The 23911-nt window shown below is 34.3% G+C and overlaps 4 protein-coding genes across 4 annotated transcripts; 2 read left to right on the forward strand and 2 right to left on the reverse strand.

Moving 5' to 3' along the window:
* Positions 1 to 217: 217 nt before the first annotated feature.
* LOC113711222 (uncharacterized) lies at positions 218 to 6006 on the reverse strand. The gene is made up of 4 exons (XM_072068886.1): positions 5872 to 6006; positions 5495 to 5575; positions 1538 to 2655; positions 218 to 1109 (listed from the first exon to the last, which is right to left on the reverse strand). Exons 1-4 carry the CDS (start codon positions 5933 to 5935, stop codon positions 450 to 452), a joined length of 1923 nt encoding a protein of 640 aa, XP_071924987.1. The 5' UTR covers positions 5936 to 6006; the 3' UTR covers positions 218 to 449.
* A 217-nt stretch (positions 6007 to 6223) lies between these two features.
* Positions 6224 to 7846, reverse strand: LOC140016007 (uncharacterized). The gene is made up of 2 exons (XM_072068860.1): positions 7714 to 7846; positions 6224 to 6852 (listed from the first exon to the last, which is right to left on the reverse strand). The coding sequence occupies exons 1-2, from the start codon at positions 7832 to 7834 to the stop codon at positions 6224 to 6226; spliced, it is 750 nt and encodes a 249-aa protein (XP_071924961.1). The 5' UTR covers positions 7835 to 7846.
* Positions 7847 to 16323: 8477 nt separating this feature from the next.
* Positions 16324 to 19979, forward strand: LOC113712040 (signal recognition particle 14 kDa protein). Its single transcript, XM_027235315.2, has 5 exons — positions 16324 to 16504; positions 17412 to 17451; positions 17933 to 18026; positions 18188 to 18297; positions 19644 to 19979. The coding sequence occupies exons 2-5, from the start codon at positions 17413 to 17415 to the stop codon at positions 19785 to 19787; spliced, it is 387 nt and encodes a 128-aa protein (XP_027091116.2). The 5' UTR covers positions 16324 to 16504; position 17412; the 3' UTR covers positions 19788 to 19979.
* A 2264-nt stretch (positions 19980 to 22243) lies between these two features.
* On the forward strand, positions 22244 to 23497 carry LOC140016008 (F-box protein At2g17036-like). The gene has a single exon (XM_072068861.1). The coding sequence runs from the start codon at positions 22244 to 22246 to the stop codon at positions 23402 to 23404; it is 1161 nt and encodes a 386-aa protein (XP_071924962.1). The 3' UTR covers positions 23405 to 23497.
* The last annotated feature ends 414 nt before the right edge of the window (positions 23498 to 23911 follow it).

Genomic DNA, 23911 nt, shown 5'->3' on the forward strand with positions numbered 1-23911 from the left:
AATCTTTAGTAAGAGATAATAAACCTTGAGGAAATGATATCCAAAATGGATCATAAAATCTTTCTATAATATACTATTTGTAATTAACCAGGTACTACACATGGTGTATCTAACATTTTTTTTGAATGTCAAGTACCTATATCTAAAATTTAGTTAATCAACATTAAACAACCACCTAAAAGGATACATATTGAAACTATAATATATAATAGTCGTACTATGTTTAAGCACACATGGATTACCTAGGAATCAATTACATTATATAAATATATAAATATATATATATATATATGTGTGTGTGTGTGGTGCACACTCTGCTGCTTATTTTATGGGGAGTGTATACCAATCGTTGGTATTAAAGAGTAAAAGAAATACAATGTAATCAAGCAGACAAATCTTGGGAAAGCCATCTAATGGTGAACTAATTTGCAGCAAATTGCGGAATGAGGTCAAACCCTGTCATATGCCAAAAGGCTGCGGCCAATTTTCTTGATAAACCAAATCTTGCGATCCCTTTGTCCCTGAAAAATGCCAGGTCCAGATTCGACTCTGATCGCTTGCAAAAGCAAAGGAAGCTGCAACCAGGTGAAAATGATAACAGGGACACAAGCAATGATTGTGATGGGAATGTAACTCCAGTTGAGCCTCGTCTGAAGTGACAATCCAATTGCTGTACCGAAAGATATCATCATTGTGGCTATAGCAATGAACAAGGAAAGTAGACCTCGAAGCAATTTCTTGGGAAGTGAATCCAGAAAATCCCCTTCTGTATATCTAGATGTTTGAATTGAGAGGAACATGAGCAGCGAAACAGCGGAGGATACCATGGACAATGCGTTTGATACGGAAAATGCCACAAAAAGTTTTGTCCTGGCCAGAATAGGGACGCCCGTGTTACTATTATTGCCACCCGGTACGGTGATCATAGCAGCAAATGCAACTGTTGCGACCAAAGTAGCTACGACCATGCACGAGTTTGATGTATCCTTCATCCATTCCTTTGCATCCTTTAGCAAATCTTTGTGCTCATTGAAGAATAATTCTCGAGGTGTTTTGTCGGCTAAGTTCTTTACCGTCTTTAACTCATCATAAACTAATTCTTCTACAGCCTGCATGCAGTTAATCAAAGGACTTGTCTAGGTTGAAGCACTTCGTTTGCTAATACTTGGGAATTAATTTTGTAGAAAAACTACCATCATAAACCAAAATGCAAAAATTATGACTATGATGCTAACTTAAAGTTTTGGTCAGCTATCATACTTTTTGATGCCACATTTTATTTTGAGGAAACACGACTTGTCCCTTTATTTGAAAATTCAGTGGGTTCATTGAGACAAGCATCACTCTAAAACATGGATCAAAATAGGTGTATTACTAAAAGCGTGACCCAAAAAAAAAATCCAAAACTATTTAGAAATGTGATGGGTACCTAAAAGTTAAAGGGGTATGTCTAAGTACACATGCATCTTATATGGAAAGTAAAGAGCATCTTGCAGACGGTTTTGAGATAGAATTACAAAAACATTGCATTACTTACCCTAAACCATTGGAATTCTCGCTGCATCTGAAATGCAGGACCCGGGACAGCTTGGAGTTGAGGTGTAGGAGCCAAATTTGCTGCCAAATGAAGAGAATTGTTATTCCCTTCAAGTTTTAAATCGGCATACGCCTTAGTATTTTTTCCAATCAAAGTAGTCAAGTAATTAAATATCTCCACTCGGCGATGCTCAATAGCTACATGCAACAACAAACGCCCGGTGCGGCTGGGTGTGTCCGCATATTGACCCTCATGCCACTTCCAATGTCCAGAGGTTGTGTCTGCATATTCAGTACCATGATGATACAATTTTACGGTGGATGTGCTTGCATGTTCATGTTGAGTAGCATCATTCCACAACAAACTTCCTTGGACTGTGCTTGTATAATGAGCATGACGCCACGGCACACTTTTGGGGGGTTTGTCTACATACCAAATTAGATCAGGAAAAGCTTTTAGACACTTTTCTACAAGTTCAAATACTCCATGCTCCACCGCTAAGTGCAAGATTGCAGTGCTATCCTTAGGGATGAAGAAATCCGTAACAAAGTCCATTTCTTTCTCTTCCTCTTTCCCTTCCTCTTTCCCTTTCTCTTTCTCTTTCCCTTTCTCTTGCTCGTTCTCTTTCCCTTGCTCTTTCTCTTGCGTTTTCTCTTTGCCTTTCTCTTGCGCTTTCCCTTCCTCTTTCTCTCCCTCTTTCCCGTTCTCTTTCTCTTTCTCTTGCGCTTTCTCTTTCCCTTCCTCTTTCTCTTTCCCTTTCTCTTGCTCGTTCTCTTTCCCTTGCTCTTTCTCTTGCGTTTTCTCTTTGCCTTTCTCTTGCGCTTTCCCTTCCTCTTTCTCTCCCTCTTTCCCGTTCTCTCCCTCTTTCTCTTGCGCTTTCTCTTGCCCTTCCTCTTTCTCTTTCCCTTTCTCTTGCTCTTTCCCTTCCTCTTGCTCGTTCTCTTTCCCTTTCCCTTTCTCTTGCGCTTTGTCTTTCCCTTTCCTTTTCTCTTGCTCTTTCTCTTTCTCTTTCTCTTGCACTTTCTCTTTCCCTCTTTCTTGTAACCCTTTACATACATACTTTACAAGCCTAACTGCACGCACGTGGCTTTGCTTTGTTTCAGTCATCTGTCTTATTCCTGAGGCAAGTAGAAAAGACAAGACAAGTAACATAAGCAAGCACAAGTTTTACATTTGTATTGAAGATTCTTTGGAAAATTATTTTAAGAATAATGGTCTAAGAATGTTCGATCCAAACATGAGATTTGATCAAAAAGTGTTCGATCGGCTTCATTGAACTAAGTATTCATTAATTGCAAAATAAAAATTAAACTCGAGAATATTAAAAAAAAATTACAGGCTTGAGTATTCAATGCATGAAGTTAGAAATTTGAAAAAAAAATGTTTAAATCGAGTAAATCTCCTGTTTCTCGCCACCAGTACAACCACCCCATCGCCCCCGCAACTTTTCCGTTTCCTCTTTTTTTTCACTGCTTCCTTTTTATTCTTTAATTACTTAATATGATAGACAAAATAATGCCCAAATTAAAAGAAAACATTCGGTTACTAACTACTAAGCAACCAACATTTAAAATAAAAAAAAGTGAGAACATTTTTGCCTATGGCTTATTTCAGCAGTTACAACAGCCTCCAACCACTTTTCTTATACAAAAATCATCCATTTTATTTAAACATATAATTTGGTGCATGATAATAAAATTTAGCTGTGTTATATGATTTTCTACCCATAACATAAAATTCAATAAAATCCCAGATAAGTGTCTTTGTTAGACCTTTAATGTAGATTTAAATGATTGGCTTTGTATAGAACCTTAAAATTGAATGCCTAAATATGGATTTAAAATTAATTAATTCTTTTTTTTCAAAAACTAGAGTTTGATTATTTGCACAATGACATGGGAAAAGGGCTTTTATGTAAAAATCTAACAGTGATGACTAAAGAAACTACACCAAAAAGCAAAAAAGTATTGTTTCTGATGCCATATGATCAGAATTTTCGTTACATTAATTGCAATCTATGGTGAGACAAAAGAATGGTTAGAAGAAAAAAGATTGACCAAATCATTTCTACCAATTTGAACACAACGTAATCACCAAATTTTTTTTTCTTTTTCACGTTCAATTACAAAATCCTAATCTCCTCCAAATTTCAGAAAAATAGGGGGCAAGTTAACTCTCCTAAAGCAATCGAAAATGGCTATTTACGTCGATGGATGTCTATTGACCATGATTGGCAGGCCTATCAAATTTGTTTACATTGATGGATTGTTATACATTAAGTTGGGAAGAATTGGGAGGAGGGTTGGATTAGGTGATAAGGTGAAAGGAATTGTAAGTAGAAGATTTTGAATTCAAGACCTTTCACTTAAAAAAGAGGGGCTTGGGAAGTATTTCAAGAACCTTAGCATTTCAATTTTGATTTTTTAGATCCATCTATCAGGTTTCTTTACACCCAAATTCTTTGGAATATATTTTACATAGCTTGAAATCAAAATCACATTTTCCAATCCAAACCTCAAATCCATGTCGACATAAAGGAAAATTTTCTTTCTTTACATCCAATTCGAAACTCCAATTTAGTCCAAATTTAATGGGAGGTTTTATTGGGCATATTTTGATTGCAAAAGGACATTGGTTCAAGCCTATTGGGTGTTTGGGAAGAGCAAAAATGTAGTGGTAGTGAGATGGTTGAGACAACAAAGTGAAGGAGGAGACGAAATTGTTTGAGATGTCACAGAATTCTATTTTTTGTTTAAGGATTATGTTATTCAATTAAATAATTTTGATAAGATAGTCAACCAGTTATAAGGGAGTACATAGGGGTGGCAATGGGGCGGGGGACACCTCCCCCAACCCCCGCCCCACCCCGCTTCCCCCGCGGGGGCACTGGTGGAGTTAAAAAAATTTTATTATATGATTTTATTATAATTATATTTGAGCAAATAATCAAGTACTAAAATATCAACACATCGCCAAATTATTATTCATTGTAACTTCACAATTAAAACTCATAAAAATAATTAAACAAAGGTTATTTGAAGACAATCTAATATGATAAAACAAATATAACTAAAATAATCAAGTTTTCACTTTTGATACAAATACAATCACTAAATTATTATTATATATTTTTTTTAGAAAAAAGTGTTATTGTATTAAGTGTAGTTAGAAATTTAACATAAATGTATTAATTAATTTAGTATAAATAATTAATAATTTTTATTAATAGATATGTATAATTAGTAGTATAATTGATAATATCATTATATATATAATTATGTACATATATATATATTTCAAATGGGTGGCGGGGCGGGGGTGGGGTGGGGGAGTATACCCCAGCCCCCCCGGCCTGTTTCTAAACGGGGGGAAAAATTCCCCCCCGCCCCCGCCCCAATGGCCCCCCGCGGGCACCCACATCCGTTGCCATCCTTAGGAGTACAACTTCTATTGGTGAGGTGGCACAATATCATGGACCACTAGTGTAAAATAAATTTACACTAACAGTGTAAAAAAGATTTACTCTTATTTAATAGAAGTTATTCATTTTAAAGTTTTGGACTAATTTGGACAAATTATGAGGTTTGTTTTATCCATTGGACAAATATTAGGGGAGGTAAACATAATTTGGATAGACCTTAAGGAAGGTTAATGTAATTAACTCAATTTATAAAAGAGCATTTTGGGGCTTTCAGATATGCATTTGTACTGATCCAAGCATTATTTTTAACTGTAATTAACGTGAAGGGGGCATTTGGCAAATGTTTTGTCATTTAAGGGGTTTGACTGTAATATGGTCAATTCATAGGATAGATTTCGCAATTTGGTTAAAACCTCACGGATGTAGATGTAATTAACCCTAAACAAACATTTTAGCCATCCAAATTAGGAGTATAATGAACTAATATTCGAATTAGATTAATAAACGGAGATAAAGTAGACACAAAATTTCCAAACCTTTAATGAACTTGCCCATATATTTAAAGAATGAAGCTTCTGAGCATCGATTTGTTGAATCCTCGTCGTCAACTGGTACCACTAAAGATTAACGGAGAATTAGAATAAAATCACAAAATTGGAACTAATGAATTTCAGCTACAAGGAAATCCTGCACTACAGTAATGAGTTGGAAATGAAAGAACCAGCTTTTACATCGCAAATTTTACTTAAGAAAGCATATACTTGAGAGTTAAGAGTGTGTGTGTAAATATATAAATGTATAGTATATTGTATATATAGACACACTGTCTAAGCAAAATGAAATATCATATGCAGAATATACCTTAAGCGAACCAGAAATTCTAAGGATGAAGATTCGAAAAAGGAGTACTTACAATCATAGATCCAGGATATCAATGGAGAAAGTTCATGTCCACTCCGGAATGCCTTAGGCTTCATTGCAAGTACATGAAGTATGGACGTTCCTTCGGGATTTTTTTTAAGAGCTAACTCCGGATGTCTCTCAAGGATACACAAAGTAGTATCTGTAAAAGAAATCTACGATCATTTTAGATTCTTTGGTTTAAAAGAATTTTATAGAGGCAATTGAGCTTTTTCAAAAAGTTTTTGTTATCTTAGAGGCAAGGATGGAAATGGGGGCAGGAAGCGCCACCACCCCATGTCCGGAAACTAACCTACATTTTCTCCTCTAATTAAAAATTGAAGGGTTTTTAAAAAAAAATGTTGTTATGAATTAGAAATTTTGCACAATAACTTCATAAGATTGCCACACACGTATATACAGAGCATATCTGTACGGTGGCCAGGCTTACCATATGACCCCGAAGCAGTGATTGCCACAATGAGATCCGGAGCTGAAGCATCCGTGAAGGCATTGCAAAGATCTCTGCCCTCACGAGGCAAACTTTCGTCCCGACTAACTTGGTAGAGATATTCCACCATTTTCTTTCTTTCTGATGGATGTCGCCATTTAGCAGCATAGAAGAGGGGGGTAAGTCTATTCATATCCCCCAGGTAAGGCAAAATTGGGTTGTTGGTCACCATTGCTTTGGCAGCGTCCACATCTGCAGCTAAGGCCACGTGATGAAGAGCAGTTCGGCCAAGTTGGTCTCTAGCTTCAAGCTGCTCGTTATCTAAATCCTTCACAAGCTTCTGCACAAACTCCGACTGGCCACAGCTAGCTGCCACATGAAGGGCTGTCATGCCGAGGTTGGAGATTTTTGCTGTCTTTGCATCTTGATTGTCATCAAATTGGCGACAAGCTTTTTCCCAATTTCCTTCCATTGCTGCTCTGTAGAGTTTTGGGATCGTAATTTGTTGATCCCCTTCCCCCAATTTCGTGGGATCCAATTGAACTACCAATATGCAAGAATAGGGTGAGCTAAAAAAAAAAAAAAGAAGAAAAGAGGGGAAAAATAGCCTCAAATTTTGCAAAACTCTGCTTGCGCAGGCCCTATGGAATTCTTTTCGTAAGGAATAACAGCCAAGCATATTGTCCTCTCCTAGGAAACTACTAATTTATGCTAGTCAAAATTACCAACATGGAACGCAAGACAGATAAAACCAAATTTAGAAAATAAAGTATATTTTTTTTATGAGTTAACAAAAAGTTGTCAAATTAGAAGAACTATAAAGAAATCAAAGGCAATGATTGTTCATCTCCACCCAAGGAATAAAAAGAAGAAAAAGAAAAAAGAATTGAAATAAAAATCAAAATAGGGAATGAGACAAAATTATTGGTATTTCTAGAATTGTGCTCAAAGTAATTAGCCTTTTAGTTGTGAGTTAGGACATATATCTTTTGTCACACAGTACCATCTCACGATTGAGTTAGAACTCGGATATAAGTTTAAAATTTTACGCATTGACACGAAACTCCTAGAAAGATGCACAAATTTCTGTGTACTAATTCATTACTCTTTATAATAATAATATCTTATGCAAGAATAATTTATGAACGCTAAAATGATTTGTATTCCGGCCTAAAGAGTATGGCTGAGTCTATCTAATTAAAGAAAGGTGGGGCCCAGGTTTCTATTCCATTTCTCACTCTCCAAAGGCCAAAAAAATAATATATAAGAGCACAAGGTTATGGTCGGATGCGGTATAGACTAACGAAAATTTACAGGTCAGCTGAATGAATAAATTTATGAAGCTTTCATTTATAATACTCTAACAAAGCACCAAAAATAAAAATAAAAATAAAAACTTCTTACCTTCTTTCATCTTACGAAATCTTTCGCCGGAGAGCATATCGAACACGGGGTCGGCCGCCATCTCAGCACGCAAGGTCTCGTCCACCACGAGGTCCGCCATCTTTAATTTCCTGTCGTCCATCGCACTATGATCAGCCTTTCTTTAATTTACTTGTGATAATCGAGGCTCAAGTTTTAGACTAATTTATACTCTAAAAAAAAGTGGGCATTCCTTGTGGCATTATTGTTAGGAATGATCTCTTGAGTGTTGCAGGGTTAAGTTTTGGCATTAGATTTTACTGATAAAAAGAGCATTTCAAAGACAAAAAGTACTCTGCAATGGGCAATGATGACGAATTAATGTTGAAGTACACTAGTGCTTTTAATTTTGTCTGGTCACTACATAATCAGGGCAGGGCATCTTTTCTCTCTCTCTCTTTTTCTTTTTGTCTTTTTAGTGTTCTTGACGTTTATGGATGAAAGGATTGGTGATGATGAATTATTCCAACATAATCAGAACTGTTCTTATTATCTTAATTATCGTTTGCCTACTTGTTAGCGAGCTTTCTTGTGAAAATGGTACCGATTGAGGAAATCACATATGATTTAGTATTAGCTAATGAATTAATGTCCCATATATTAGGAACCCAAAAAAAGATGTAGATCTATGAAGAATATTCTGCGACATAAGTTGAAATTACTGAGAGTAACAAAAGGATTATTTGGGTGTACAAAGATTAAATTGAGCTTAATTTATGTGATCATTGTCTCTAAACTGCAGTATTGACGTCTTTACTAAGTGTGCATTGAACTTTTGAGACAACGGACAGAAAAAAAGCACATTTGCTCCCTTTTTTCATTTTTTTTTTTTTGGAATTGACCAGAATGAATGGTACATTCGTTTCTCCAAAACTCGATGCATAATTTTGTGGAGCTTGAACTCAACTGAAGCTTGCCCTTTTCTTAATTAATTGGACGGGTTGAACTAAAGCTTTGCAATAACCTAATTAACAAATTAATTCATTTACAAGTAATCTGAACGAATAAATTTAATAAGCTTTGATTTTAATATATTCCCAAAAATCACAAAATACTGCTAATTCTTACCACCTTTGATCTTCATAAGCATCTCTGGGTTGCGGAACATCCAAATGTCTTACTCCATCTCGATAAATTATGGTTTTATTTTTTCTTTGATCGCCCTTTCTTATCTACATTCATGATAATCGAGTTCATGTCTAGACAAATTTATAGCTCAAAAATAAAGTGATTATTCTTGGTGTTACATGCTAGAAAGTACTACTTCCATTACAACGTGATCAAGAATGATCTCTTGAGTGTTGCAGGGTTTAGTTTTAAAGCATCAGTACTTTTAAATGATCTCTTGAGTGTTGAATCACAGTACTTTTAATTTTTTCCAGTCACTCCATGATCATGGCAGGGCATCTTTTCTTCTTTCTTGAATTTGGATGATAATGGATGCAAAAGATTGATGAACATCTCCACTTCTCAGTCACCATTATTGTGACAATTGGTACGAAGGAGAGAATCACATGGGACTTCATATTAGATAATGGATTCATTTCTTCTATTCTAGGAACTTAAAAATGGGTGGAATAATATATTAAGGTGTCAAGAATTATAATTGCATGTTTTATTTGAAAATTATGCATCATAAGTCAAAAAGTTCTCGAGTAAAAGAATTTGTTTTGGCGTACAAACCATTGAATTTGTAGTAAATGTAAGTGATGATTGTCTATAATTTAGTTGAGACTGTCCACAATATTGATCTTATTTGATAAGCGTGGAATAAAATTTAGAGACTTTAAACAAAAGTAAATTTGCTCTTTTTGTCGTATTGACTGGTTTCAGCAATGCAGCTTACTTTCTTGGTGCTCTCCCTTTCTTTTGTCTGGGCACGTAGGAATTGGAATTGGTGGATTGTGAAGAAAGACAAGAGAGCTGCATTTATAAGATAATAAGAAAAATTAATCTATTGTGTAGTTTGGAATATTTTTCTTTCTGACAGAAAAGTTTTGTTAGTGCTCTTGTTTAAGCTTACATAAATTAAAGTGGCCAAATTGCACGTGTTTGAGCTATTTACAAAGTATATATCCATTATTAGAACCCTGCATACTTGTTATGTTTAAGGCCATTATTTGTAGTTATCAAAATATTTTCTTGAATGCTTGGTGGACACAAGTCGGATATCCGCCCGAGCAGAAAATGGTTGAATCAATCCTAATATATCAGGTTATTATTTTTTTTTACCCTAATCAGCTACGCTTGTCCTCAAGTTTCCAAAGAAAAGGAATGGATCATAAGGTACCCGCCCCTAAGATCAATGAAAAAAAGGACAGCTTACGAAGAACATAGCATTGAATCCAAAGATATCCTAGGTTTAAGAAATTCTTTGGGCACCAAATGCATGGCCCTTCACAATCCTAACAAATCAGGATTACACATCCTGCTTCAATACTAGTCATGACTTAATATAAGTTAAGAGTTCAAAAAGGGTGAAAAACCAAGATATAACAGAATTAAATATGCAAATTTCACCAATTTCAACAAACTTCTACATCCCTGAAGCAATAATTCAGTCCTATGCTAAAGGGCCAACGTTAATAGTCCCTCCTAAACAAATAAACAAACATGCTTGAAGCATTTATTCTTACACATTAAAGTAAAAAAAAAAAAAAAAAAGTAATACTGGAGGTATGGAGGGGGTGTCTCAGATAGAAGTTAGAATAAAAAGGCAGCATAAGCTCTCAAGCCTGGCGTAGGCAAAAGCTCTCGAGCCTTTTTCTGTGTCATCTTAGACATCTAGAAATTTTATAAATAACAAGAAATTCGTGCAAAAAATCTAATAAAACAATGAAATCAGAATAGCAGAATACAATCAAAGTTTTCAAATTTTCAATGAAAAAGTATCAGAAATGAAAGAACTCGAGCTACTAGAGTAGAATTAAACCAAGATCGAACCACTCATAAGACAAAAAAGAGCTCGCAAGTGAATTGGCGACGCTAATTCCGCGGAGTAAAATTAGCAAAAACACCATCAAAATTTTCAACCTTTCAACAGAAAAAATAAAAAACCAACGAACAAAATGATCAAGCTACTGGAGTAGAATTCAATCCAGACCCAGAACATGTTTTCTCAAAAAAAAAAAAAAAAAAAACTTGCAGATGAAGGACAGGCATTTTACAGCTTTTGCTTGAGGTTTGAGGAATCGAAGGTCGCTGTTGAATCTTCTGCAGGTAAAGGTCTCTTTTCAAAACAAATTTCTTGAGGTTTGAGTTTTGAGAATTTTGTGCAGCTTTCTTTGAGCTCAAGTTGAGGTGAAACAAAAATTGAAGAGAAGGAGACTAGGAGAGAAAAGAGTGAGTGTCGGCTGTTGGCTGAAGAGTACAGAGAGAAAGTTTCGAAAAGTGAAATGAAATCGATGGATTCACTTAGGTTTTAGGCTTCATTTGGATAGAGAGAAAAGGACAAAAAAGAAAGTATTCAGAGAGAAAGGACGGTCATTTCTTTCATTTGGGAGTTTAACAAGACAGAAGAGAAGAGAAGTGAAATGAACGGAAAAAGGTCTCCCGCCAATTGTTGAACATTTTTCCTTCCAAAAGTGGGAAGAAAAGGATGGAAACTTGTTGGGTGCCAAAAGATATTTTTAATATGACAAGTTTGTCCTTTAAAAGCTGATGCAAAAATTCATTATTCTCAATATATTCTAAAATTGATTTCTAAAAGTACTGCAAAGCTTTCTCGGTCCTGTGTCCTGTACTTTCAATACTTCCAGCAAGTTGAGAAAACTTGGCTTTCTTCCGTTCTTCACCCATAATTCACCAAATAAAAGCTATTTCTTTAACTCAATCTCTCTATCTTTCTTTGCTCAGTCTTCTCTAGAAAATTGTGAAAAAAGTATTCTTTTTGTGTAGATTCTTATTGTTTATATTCTAAATTTTTTGTTCATTTTCTGTCATAAAATTCTTGTCAGTGAACTCTTGATTTTTATATTATTGATTTGTGATTATATCTTGCGTGGTTATGGTACATGACAGCTTTAGTGGTGATAAATAAATATGAAATTTGAATGCATACAATCTTTTTGTTTATTTGCCTATGTAAGATTCAAATTGTAAAATGATCCATCTAGAGTTCATAAACAATATGTTAGCCTCTTTTTATTGTAATAATGCATCTTTCTTTGAAATGATTAAAAAGATGATGATACTAGAAGTATTATTTTGAATGGTGGCTGATCGTCAAAAACAAAATTAGGTCTAATAAGATGATGGTGATATGACAATAGAATAAATCATATTTTGTTACGTTAGTTGATATCAGTAAATCTTCTAGGCTATAGCAGTTCTATTTATAGTCATAGAGGTGTCCCTGGCTGAGACCAAAATGAAGACATGAAAAATCAAATGCTTGATCAACTTAATTTAGAGCATGAAGAATTTTTCAATAAAGTCTGAGTAGACAAAATGATATTTATATCTCAGTATCTTCATTTAAAAACATTTTTATTTATTAGGATGTTGCATTATTTTTATTACTTACTGTAAATTATGTCAACGCTTTAAAAACATTACTATTAGAAAATATTTCTTTTTATATTGATATTTAGAATTTTAACATTGTATTTGATAATGACTCCATAACCTTTGCAAATAAATAAAATCTGTTTTTTAATTATCTATTCATTCGTAAATTTAGTGTTCTAATACAAACATTTTTAGATGGAAAAGGAACAAAATAAAGTCGATGGAGAATATGACATTCAACAAAGGAAGCGACAATTGGTTGCTACTGAGTTTATCACTAATGTTTCAGCTTAGCAAGTGGTAAACCTGAGTTTCAACTTAGCAAACTAAAGCTAAATAATAAGACAGTTGAGCAGCTGATAAAGCTAAATAAGATCTCATCAGGATGGCAGAGTAATTCCCAAAAAGAGGGAGTTTTTAAATTAACTTTCCAAAGGGTGGCGATTTTTGAGTTTCTTTCCAAAGGGTGAAAAACGTACCAAGGTATGCGTTCTTCCACATAAAAACGCAATTTTCAAATATGTTATTTTAATTTTTATAAATTTATTTAAATAGGGAAAAATGGTTAAATAACGCATTAGTTAAATGTGCTATTTTGAAAAAGTCTCATATCATGAATTCGTTTTTTGGCCTAAAAACCTATTTCCGAAATGCGTTTATTAATAAAAAAAAACTCATTTAGAAAATGAGTTTTTTAGCATATCTAGAAGTCTACCTACTCCCCGATGCTAAGAACTTCATCAGGGGCCTAAAAACTCATTTCCTCTCAATCCCTCTTAATCTCTTTCTACCCTAGCTTCTTCTGGTGCCAAACAAAATACACCATCCATTCAATTTTTTCGTACATCTTATCCCACATTCGCAGCCAACGTAAGAGCAAGGGTGGTGATTGGGAGACTGCTGAGCTAATTAGGCATATTGTTAGGTAATACTTAAAATTTCGAGTTTAGGGTTTATGAAATGGATGCATTTAATTAAGTAACTAAATAAACTAATTAAATTACCTGCAAGTATTACTTTCACATAATTAATTTATGTTTAATACAAAACCTATCAGTTTCCCTTTCGTAAAAATATGAGTTTAATACTTTTTGAATTTTACTTACAACCATTTGTATATTTAATATAAATTAAATGATTCAGAATAAAATGATCATAAATAGCTATTATTTTGTTCGTGTAATAGAGGAAACCCATAAAGAGCTGATATGTTATGGGCAATTTTTTTTTTTTTTTACTTTCACGTATTTAAGTTATGTTAAATACAACACCTACTAGTTTTCCTTTTGTAAAAATATTAGTATATCACTTTTTAAATTTTACTTACAAACATTTATGTATTTAACATAAATTATGTGATTCAGAGTAAAATGCCTATAAATAGCTAGTACTTTATTTATATAATAGAAGAAACCTGTAAAGAGCTAGTAAAAAGTGAGTAATTTCTTTTTTTACTTTCATGTATTTAATTTAGGTTAAATACAAAACCTACTAGTTCCCATTTCGTAATAATATTAGTGTAACACTTTTTGAATTTCACGTATAAACATTTATGTATTTAATATAAATTAAATGATTCAAAGTAAAATGCTCATAAATAGCTAGTACTTTATTCATATAATGGAAGAAACTCGTAAAGAATTGGTATGTTATGGACAATTTTTTTTTTACTTTCAAATACTTCATTTATGTTAAATACAAAACATGCTAGTTTTCCTTTCGTAAAAATATTTGTGTAACGGCTTTTGAATTTATTTGCAAATATTTATGTATTTAACATAAATTAAATGATTCAGAATAAAATGCCCATAAAAACCTGGTACTTGGCTCATGTAATAGAAAAAAGCCATAAAGAGTTGGTACTTTATGGGATATTTCTTTTTTAAAAAATATTTAATTTATGTTAAATATATAACTTACTAGGCATTTCCGGTCAATATCAAAATCATATATCAAGAATACCTAAAAGATACTACAATGACTTGAGACGATTTACATGCATGCAAGAGAATCGAAGTCCAGCAAGAAATTTGTTTTATTATTCACCTTGTGGGAATGCATATGCAATTGTTTTAGAAATTTGTCTTGTCCAAATATTCTATTTATGGGAACAAGAAAGCTAATTTTTGGACTTTGATTTACAAATTGAAAGGGCAAATATGTAAAGTTGTATTCTCATAAAATCCTTTCTTTCCATATCTCTCCAACTCTCAAATAAGAGAAAGATATTTCTTTTCCTTTCTTTCATTAAACTCCCAAACGAAATATGCATCTTTTCCCCTTTTTTCCTTTCTTTCCTAAGCTATCTTTTCTTTTCTTTTCTCTTCCTTCATAAACTCCCAAACTAAGCCTTAGGGTTAATAACTTAAGAAAATTATAAAATTGCTCCTATATTTTTTAATATTTGTATAATATACCTGGAGGTGGCAAAATGGGCGGGCAGGATTTGCTTGGGTTTAAGATGGAACCGAATCATATGGGTTTGGGCCCAATCTTACCCATATATGTTTTGGGACTAACTTGGGCGGGATCACTTTGGGATGGGTTTAGATTGATCCCGCCTAATACCCAAATCTATTTTCTATATATATTTTTTCCTTTTAATTCATTTTTTATTTTTTATATAACTTTAATATTTTTTATTTATTAAATTTCTTTTAGTTTTATTAAATAAACATGCAAGTGCTTTATACTCAGGATTCTCAACAAAAATTGGATTAACAAATAAAGAAAAAGATAGATATAATACAGCTATATTCCAACATATATCAAGATGGCCAAGGCACTTAGGGTGTTGAATATTTATCCTCATCATTGTCCAAGGATGACCGGTCTAAACTGACTGAAGTGCTGGAAATTCTTGTGGATAATGACTAGGAAGACTGCTAGATTATATTCGCTGGTATGACTATAAAAATTGTTAAAGATAATTTTTGAATCTAAGACTCCGTTTGGATAAGCTATATTTTCAAAAAACAAAATTTTCAAATACAATATTACAGTAATATACAATAATTCAAAAAATATCTCTTCCATATTAGTATATCAAATATTTCAAAAAAATTTTATAGTAAAAATTTTTCATATACACTGCAACAATAAAATATTTCAAAAAATCCAAAAAATAGCTAATCCAAACAGAGCTCTTGCTATTTGAGCCCAATGGATACCCAAGTATTTCCCAAAATTTTTCATCAATTAATGGGTACAATTGGAATTTGTCCCATTTTAAACCCAATATCAAATTCCAATACCCCGCCCAAAGTCCCTATGGGCATGGGTAACCCATTGGGACTTGGGACAAATTGCCACCTCTAAATATACCCTTGGATTGGGTACATGCGAGTTTTTATTTTTATGATTCGTATCCATATCCGAATATTACGGATACCCGACCCTCATATGCTCCGATAGAAATCGGATCGGATCCTAAATTTCGATATAAATCGGATCGGATCTCACAGATTTCAGATTGATGGGTTTTTTTGCCCTCTCCTAATGCTTATAATGGTTCTACAACATCTTTAAATTATAAGTCATGCATTTCAACTTACATCATATTTTGTATAGTTTTTCATGTCAACAATTTCAACTTGATTTTCACGCTTATATTCTTATTTCTTTACCTAAATTTTCTTAAGCCATACTTTTTGAGCGTTTAAAATACTTATACAAAGAAAAGTAATTGCACATAAAACAAGAAAAAGGATAGTCTCCGTTTGGATTGGCTATTTTTTCAAAAACAAGTTTTTTAAATATAATATTACAGTAATACACAATAACTTAAAAAACATCTCATTCATACAATATATAAAATACTTCAAAAAAATTTTAGAATAAAATTTTTTCATTTACACTGCTATAGTAAAATTTTTCAAAAACACCCTTAAAAACAGCTAATCCAACGCACCTATTCAACTAATAGGATCGCTTACAGTCGAGAAAAATAATCACAATAAAGAATGCTAGCTTTCCATTAATACGGAAGTACAAACGCCCTTAAGTTGGAGGACAAAAATGTATATTTATAAAGTTTACGGCAGTATTCCTATGAATAACCCGCCAGCTTAACCCGTTGACCCGCCCAATCAATCGGTGACCATTTTGTCCATAACGGACCCACGGTGCGGAGTATGCTTAAAACCTTCTAAAAAATTTCTGCTCCGACCCAACAGTCCCTCGACGCCACGGCTGCCTGAGACTCCTGCCGACCTCCGACTGGCATTCACACTCCTTCCGCCGTCGCGGCTACTGAGATTTTCAGGTTTGCGTCTCTGTTTTTTCCTCTGACAAGCTAAATTAATACTGTTAGTGCTCCTGTTACTTTTATCTCAGTATCTTCATTCTGTTTTGCACAATTTGCGGCCACGCCCTAGATTGCTTCTTTCTCAGTTACCTTTTCTATTTGTTAAAATTTTCTAATTCAATTATGTTATCTTAGATGCGATAAGTATGAATTGTTAATTAAAATATTTGTGGGGTGTATTCTTTTTTATTTACTTCTGCCGGTTTTTGTTTGTTTGGAAGAAATTAGGGGGTTTAATTGTGTTCTGATTTCTGTATATGAATTAAAATCTGGTAGATTTTTTAGCAACGGTCTTTTATGTATTCTAGTTTTCAGAAATTCTTTGTTGTTAATCTGAAAGCTATTGTGATTTTGGTATGGTTCAAAGCCCAAATTTTGAGCTACTTGATTTTAATTTTCATACTGTACATCCTCGACATTTCTTGGAAACTTGAATGGTTCTGAAATTTTATTGGATAATGTTCTTTTAACTTCTGTTATTGTACTCTTAGTTTTTTTTTTCTGCTTCTTTTTCTCTTTTTCCCCCCTTTTTTTCGAGCAAAGATACCAACCATTACATTATAACCTATTACTGGTTGATAGAACCTGCAATTAGGTTTCTTGGCATGTATCCGCATTAGAGCTTACAAAAGTCTCTGTTCCGAGGAAGTTTTCAACTTGTAGATACAATGGACAAGATCATAATGATTCTAGCATGCAGAAAACATGCAAATTGACTGAGACACAATGATTATCATTACTTTCATATGTTAAGATGTTTTTCCTTGGAATTTTTTAATTTAGGCATTTTGAAGTTAGTGTTCATTTGGCCCATTTTATCTGCTCTCACATGGATATATGTGGCTACTTTTTTGCATTTGTCCAGGATGTCATCAGGAGCTAGTCAACCAAATAACATTTCCAAGGTATGTTTGGCATGTAATATGCTGACAATTATGATATTACTTAAGTTCCATATTCTGGTCTTATTTCTTTGACAAAGAAACTATTAATGCCACAAATCATGAATATGCAATTCGAAAGAGCAACTGATGCATAATTCAAAGCCAGTTGACAAGTATAAGGCTCAATATGTTGGAATGCTATATAAGTTTAGTACAAGATCTGTTTTTTGTTTTCCCTTAAGTTTTCATGGTGTATATGTGCTTGATACAGTTAATTGTAGCATTTCCACTTTCTCCATGTGTGGTTGTGAAGAATGTCAAAGAGTTGTGTATGTGATGTTTTTCTTTCATTGTTTTAATTGTTTGTGTACCAAATACTGTGCATTCATGGTTCATTTGTAGCTATTAGAAGCTTTTAAGTGTGACTCTTTTCTTATAGTCTGAATCCTTGTTCTGTATCTAATCCCTTTTAACTGATGCATTGTTGATTGGTTCCTTTCAGGTCCGTCTACAACCAGACCCATTTCTTAATGAACTCACCAACATGTTTGAGCGAAGCACGGAAAAGGGTTCTGTCTGGGTGACACTTAAATACTGTATGTCCTTTTTGTTTTCTTAACCTTTTGTTTTGCCTGATACTACTCCTTTCTTTGCCAATATCTTGGTTTAGTCTTTCCTGGTCTTCTCACGTTTGGTTTCATGTATAATTGTTTTGTAGCATGCTGTTCTAATCTTTTGATGCACATTGAATTTACAGCCTCTGACAAGTCTAAGCTCCAAAGGAATAAGATGAAGACAGCTGGGGAGAAAATTGAGTACAAGTGTCTTATTCGAGCTACAGATGGAAAAAAGACTATATCTACTTTGGTAAGCACAGTTACTTTTACCTGTTTTAATTTCAAATTTTGATTTATTTGTTGTTTTTTCTTGCTCTTACTTTTTGTGGGGTTTGATTGGTGGGCCTCGAGTCTTCTTCCCATAATTGTCTCAAGGAATAAGAAGGGAAAATTGAATAAGAAGACACATTTTTTATTGAAAGTTGCTGACTGCTATAATTGAAAAATGGGTTGGTTATAGCCCTACTACGAATTTGATACTAGAGAGTTTGTGCACCCAAAAATATAAAAAGTGGAAATATACAACTAGTTAAGCTGCTAGCCATTGTCTGAGTTTCTCGCTCTATGGTCTCTCAAGAAAGTAATGCAACTAACTAGCACTTTGGGAAAGATGATGCTTTAAGGAGAATGAGTTAATAATCTTTTCTGTCTTGGAATCACAATATCAAAGGTGGATTTGTCAAGTCTGAAATGGGGTAGCTTTGATAATTGCATCAGAAAACATGTTTGATGTAACATTCTGTTTGGGATTGTTTTTGGTTTAGATACATGCTGGAGCTTAAGTCAATGGAAAGCGAGGCAAAATTATAAAAGAAGCATTTTTGGCTGCCATATGATGTTATGTTCATGCTTACTCTTTGTTGGCCATCATAGTCATTCTTGGCAAGGTTTAGAAGACAAACTAAGGACAGGAAGCAGGCAAAGGTGATGTTCAAAGCAGTTGGACATCAGATTAAGTAGGCCAAAAGTCATAGATAAAAGGACGCAATGGGATTGGCTTTATTTGAGAAATATCTGCTTATAAAGTAGTAGAGGTTTGGAGGACTTCTGAGTTGTTCCAGCTTTGGTAGCTTTAACTGTAGTAGGGCTGGCATATTTCTTTTCTACTTGAAGCAGCAGATGATTATGTTGGGTTTCCATTTTTCCCTTCTCAAGGGAATAGTTTAGCAGTGTATGGTTAGAGAACATAGTTGAAGAGAAAAGAAAGGGCTGACAAATCATTGTGATGCATCCTTAAGCGTTTGAGTGGATCATGTAAAGTGGAGAAGCCTGATAACTCTGCATCTATGGAAATCAGAATATCCTGGCAACTCCCATAAACAAGAATGGGCATTAGAACAAGTACTAATAAGCATGACTACTGATGGAAACACACTGGAGAAGTTTTTCTCATGTCCTTTTACTCCAATCCTAGTACTTATGCTTGCTAAATGTGCAGTTGAGTTAATTACTTGCACTGATAAATGAATTTTTTTTTATACGACTTGCTGGGTAATTGTTCCTTTGTTACTTGTTCAGATATTTTGTCATTTTGGTCAAAGTGTTACAACTTTGTCTTCCAGACTGATCTTTACATTTATGCATGGGGCATCTTAGGTTGGGCAAAAAGATCACCAGCGTTTCCAAGCTTCATATGCGACCATTCTGAAAGCCCGCATGACTGCATTGAAGAAGAGGGAAAGAAAGGACAAGAGAAAGGCAGCAGATTCTGATAAGAAGCAGGGGGTTTTGAAGAAGTGATCAGCTGCTGCTTTGCTGCTTTGCTGCTTTGCTGCTTTTCCTTTCATTGGTTGAAGCTTCTGCACAATTTTCGTTTCCATATATCGGCTGTAGAAGTTATCTTCTTTTGGACAATTGAGTTGTTATATATGTTTATACACCTCGACAGTTAGAAATTAATCACAATTCTTCTGCGGCATGGGATTGGGGAAAGAGTTTTGCTTTATTTGTTGCCTTTTACAGTTTTTACCTGAAATTTTACTTAATTCTAGATAATAAATTATGATGAATGTTCGTTGAAATGCAAAGAAAGTTCAATATAGTTCTGTTTTATCTTGGGGACTGCTAGAGGTAGTATTTTGTTTATCCAATTTATAATAGTCCTCTCTAGACATTGAATGATATTTTCGCATGACAGTCCTCTGGGGTTATGATGAAAGATTTTGTAATGTGACAGCGTAAGTGCAGATGATTTACAATTTAGCATCTTACGTTCTTAGCATGGTTTTGGGTCTTATGGTTGAAATGGTTTTCAAATTTTCTATGACTTTTCCAAACGACAGTCACAAAATTACTGTTAATACTGTTTAATCATCTGAAGAACAGAATTCCTTGGTTTATTACCTAATCAAACATAATCTGCTATATTCATTTATCTAAACATGTTTTGTGAAAGTGATACATAGCACAGAATTTTAAGCGGGTGTTGTTTAGTTCCCAAAGTAATTAACGGATTGTCTGTGTTGTGTTGGATTTTTGTTGTTGACATAAAGATAAAAGTTGCCCAGCAGTGTTGGGCAATGTTGCCATACTGAAAAAAAAGGTACCTAAAAGCAGGTTGAAGTCATCTTTGAATTCTCATGTACTAGGTAGGGAGATTTAACATGGCGGCATTCAACTGTACTAGATTTTAAGTAAATAATGTAGGATTAATCTTTTTTATACTGTCAATATATACACTAACAGGTTTATATCTATGTCATTTATTGCAATTTGAATTTAAACACGAAATCTTACATACATGGCATCGGCATGCATTTAGATCCATTAGTATATATACCGTCAGTGTATAAAAGATATACTCAATATTATAATGCTGAAAATGGTTATCTGTATGACACATATGACTTTCTCTAAATATCTTAACTCCTAATCTCTAAATAAAGGAGCTAAATCCACACACCTACGAACTAAATCCACAGCTTACATATTTATCAAATGCTGATGTCCTTAACTTTATACATTAAACCCAAACTTTATATGGCATTTAAATTATCAAAACATCAATACGTTTCTAAAGAACAAATATATATATATATATATATATATATATATATCATAATCTTTATGTTAGTTTTGTAAAAAAAAATTATTTTCTTGCTTATTTTATTTCAAAATTTATGTTTCTTTGAAGTTGCTTAAGATTTTTCTTTCCTTTTATTAGCCTACGACCTTTGTTTTGTAGTACTGTTTTTAATACTAATTTATGCATAGTCCAACGACATATATTAGTATGAAGAAGTCATTATGGTTGTATGTTCCGCCTTAAACATTGGCAAGATTTTCATTTTATGGATTTGGAATGTATTTACATTCATAATTGAAAATTTTGGGTTGCCAAATTAAAAATTAATATTCTTAAGCGCTTGTAAAATGTTTGAAAATATTCTATAATGTAAACATTTTTCCCCTTCTTTTTTTTTTTCCTTTGTCAATATATGTTTCTTGAAACTACAAGAAGCAGCAAATAAACTTAATAAATAAGGATATTGTTGTCTAATGAGTGCATGAGATGTGGATTTAGCACGAGAAGCGTGGATTTAGCCCTTCCCTTGAATCTACCATTGGAATCTTATTGTTGATTGGAAGAGGATAATTGAACAGAATGATCATGTCTTGCTCTTAGATTTTTTTTCAACAGTCCGTCCGTGTTCTAAGCACTTCAACGTCGGTAAGTTCATCCAATACTTTATTCGCTTCCATTGATTCATATTAAACTCAGCTATATTATTCCTCTTTCATTGACGACAATTTTTTGTACGCTAGTAATTCTCTTTTGGGGTAAGATTGAGAAATATGTTGTTTCTCGTAACAAATTTTAGAATGATATTGTAGCTCAATGCGGCAAGAAAAGTAATTAGAAATAGAAAGTGAATATTTTGCTTCGGAAAACAGAAGTTTTAAAGGTTTCCTAGGTATTGACGTATTGTAGTTGCAAGTGTCAAAAAATTACTATATTGTGCATAAAGAATTAACCTTACTATAATGGGCGCACAATTTACTCAAAAAAAAAAAAACTTTGTTGCTGAAGACCAAAAAAAAAAAAAAAAGGAAATAATGGGCGCACAGGGCTGATTAACTAATGCTACATATTTAGCAACCCGCCAAGTTGGGTGATTTCCTTTCTTCTTCTTTGAAAATTTGTCTTGTGCATCAAACTAATTAATTAGACACCAAGCTTACATAGAAAACCAGCCATGGCGGCAAAAGAAGCAGATTGGGCATGGCTTCCTGAGCTTCTCCTGGATTCAATTATCAACAAGTTGATTTATCCTGTCGACTATGTACGCTTTGGCTCTGTGTGTAAGCATTGGCTTTGGGTAGCCACGGCGCAAAACACCTACAAGGCGTGTTGTAGCAAAGTCCCAATGTTGATGATTCCGGCAAGAGATGGTAGCACCAAAAGTCGTAGCCTTTACAGCGTTACTCAAGGCAAAAATACTGGCGTGGAATTGCCAGTACCATACAACAGAAGATGTTGCGGTTCATCCCACGGGTGGCTGGCTTTTGCCATGGATGATTTGGCCATCACTCTCTACAATCCTTTCTCTGGTAAGCAAATTAATCTCCCTCCCCTTGTCAAAAATTTTAAGCCCGAGGACGAGGACGAGTACGAGCCTGAGTATTATGTTAGGAAGGTTGCTTTGTCGGCGGACCCTCTAAGAAATCCTGATGGTTATGAGGCTGTGGCAATATATGGTGGCATGAATGACTTAGCATTCCTGAAAGCTGGTCACAAAGCTTGGACCCCTGTGCCAGTTGGCAAAGTTGTCAAATCCGACTTTCGTGCAAGCGACGTAATTTATTTCGAAGGAAGAATGTGCGTTGTGAACCGCTACAACTGGGTGATGCCTGGTCGAATCGTTTCTGTGGACACTACCTCTAGAAGAATAGGGACGGTTGCACGATGGAGGGTAAAGAGCCAGCAGGAAGAGGAGGCAACTATGGCTCAAGCCGGAGCCTATTTGGTCGAATCTTCCTGCGGAGAATTGTTGATGGTTAATAGACTTCTATCAACTGAGGCGCCTTCAACTTCAAATGAGGCACCTTCAACTGGAAAGCTTAAAGTTTACAAGATACAAATAAGGGATGGACGAAGGGAGGAGGTGAAGAACTTAGGAGATGATTCCATATTCTTAGGCGACAATCAATCCATGTCAGTTTTGGCATCTGAGGTGGTGGTGGGATGTCAACCAAACTCCATATATTACAGCGATGACTATTGCGAATTTGCTTACCCGGATGGGCCTCATGACATGGCTATATTTGACTTGCGAGATGGAAGTTTTAGAAGCCATTATGTTCCAAATCCGTTGCACAAAAAGATACCGCCGCCACTGTGGATTCTCTCTCGCTGAAATTGGCTAATCAATCAAGCTTGGTGGTGTATGAGAGGTAGAAAAGAAGACGAAGGGCTGTTGTGTTTTCGGTTTAATCCAATCATTAGACTTCTAACGCCCCATTCTTTCTTTCTATATTTTTTTGGAATATTTTTAATTTCAAAAACTGATTAATTAGTATCTTTTGTATCGTTCGATCCAACAACATGCATTGGTTTGTTATATTTAGTTCGGTTACATGGATCCAAACTTTGTCCGTAACATTCAAGCCTTTAAATACATTTGACTATTGACGAAGAAAAAGCACCAATCCTATGTCAAAAAAAAAAAAGTGACAATAGTCTAATCGATATCAATACATTGGTGACTACAATATTCAATCCATATCCTTCTTTTTTTTTTTTGTCGACACAGAGATGTTCGGGTCAATCCTTACAGGCCGGGGTCCGATTAATTCCCTGCGACCCGGGTCCGGCGTCCCAACCCGACCCGAACGCGATAAGTACGCGGAGGAACCAAGCGGAG

Source organism: Coffea arabica, chromosome 10c, assembly GCF_036785885.1.
Source record: "Coffea arabica cultivar ET-39 chromosome 10c, Coffea Arabica ET-39 HiFi, whole genome shotgun sequence".
In the NCBI taxonomy this organism is placed as follows: Eukaryota; Viridiplantae; Streptophyta; class Magnoliopsida; order Gentianales; family Rubiaceae; genus Coffea; species Coffea arabica.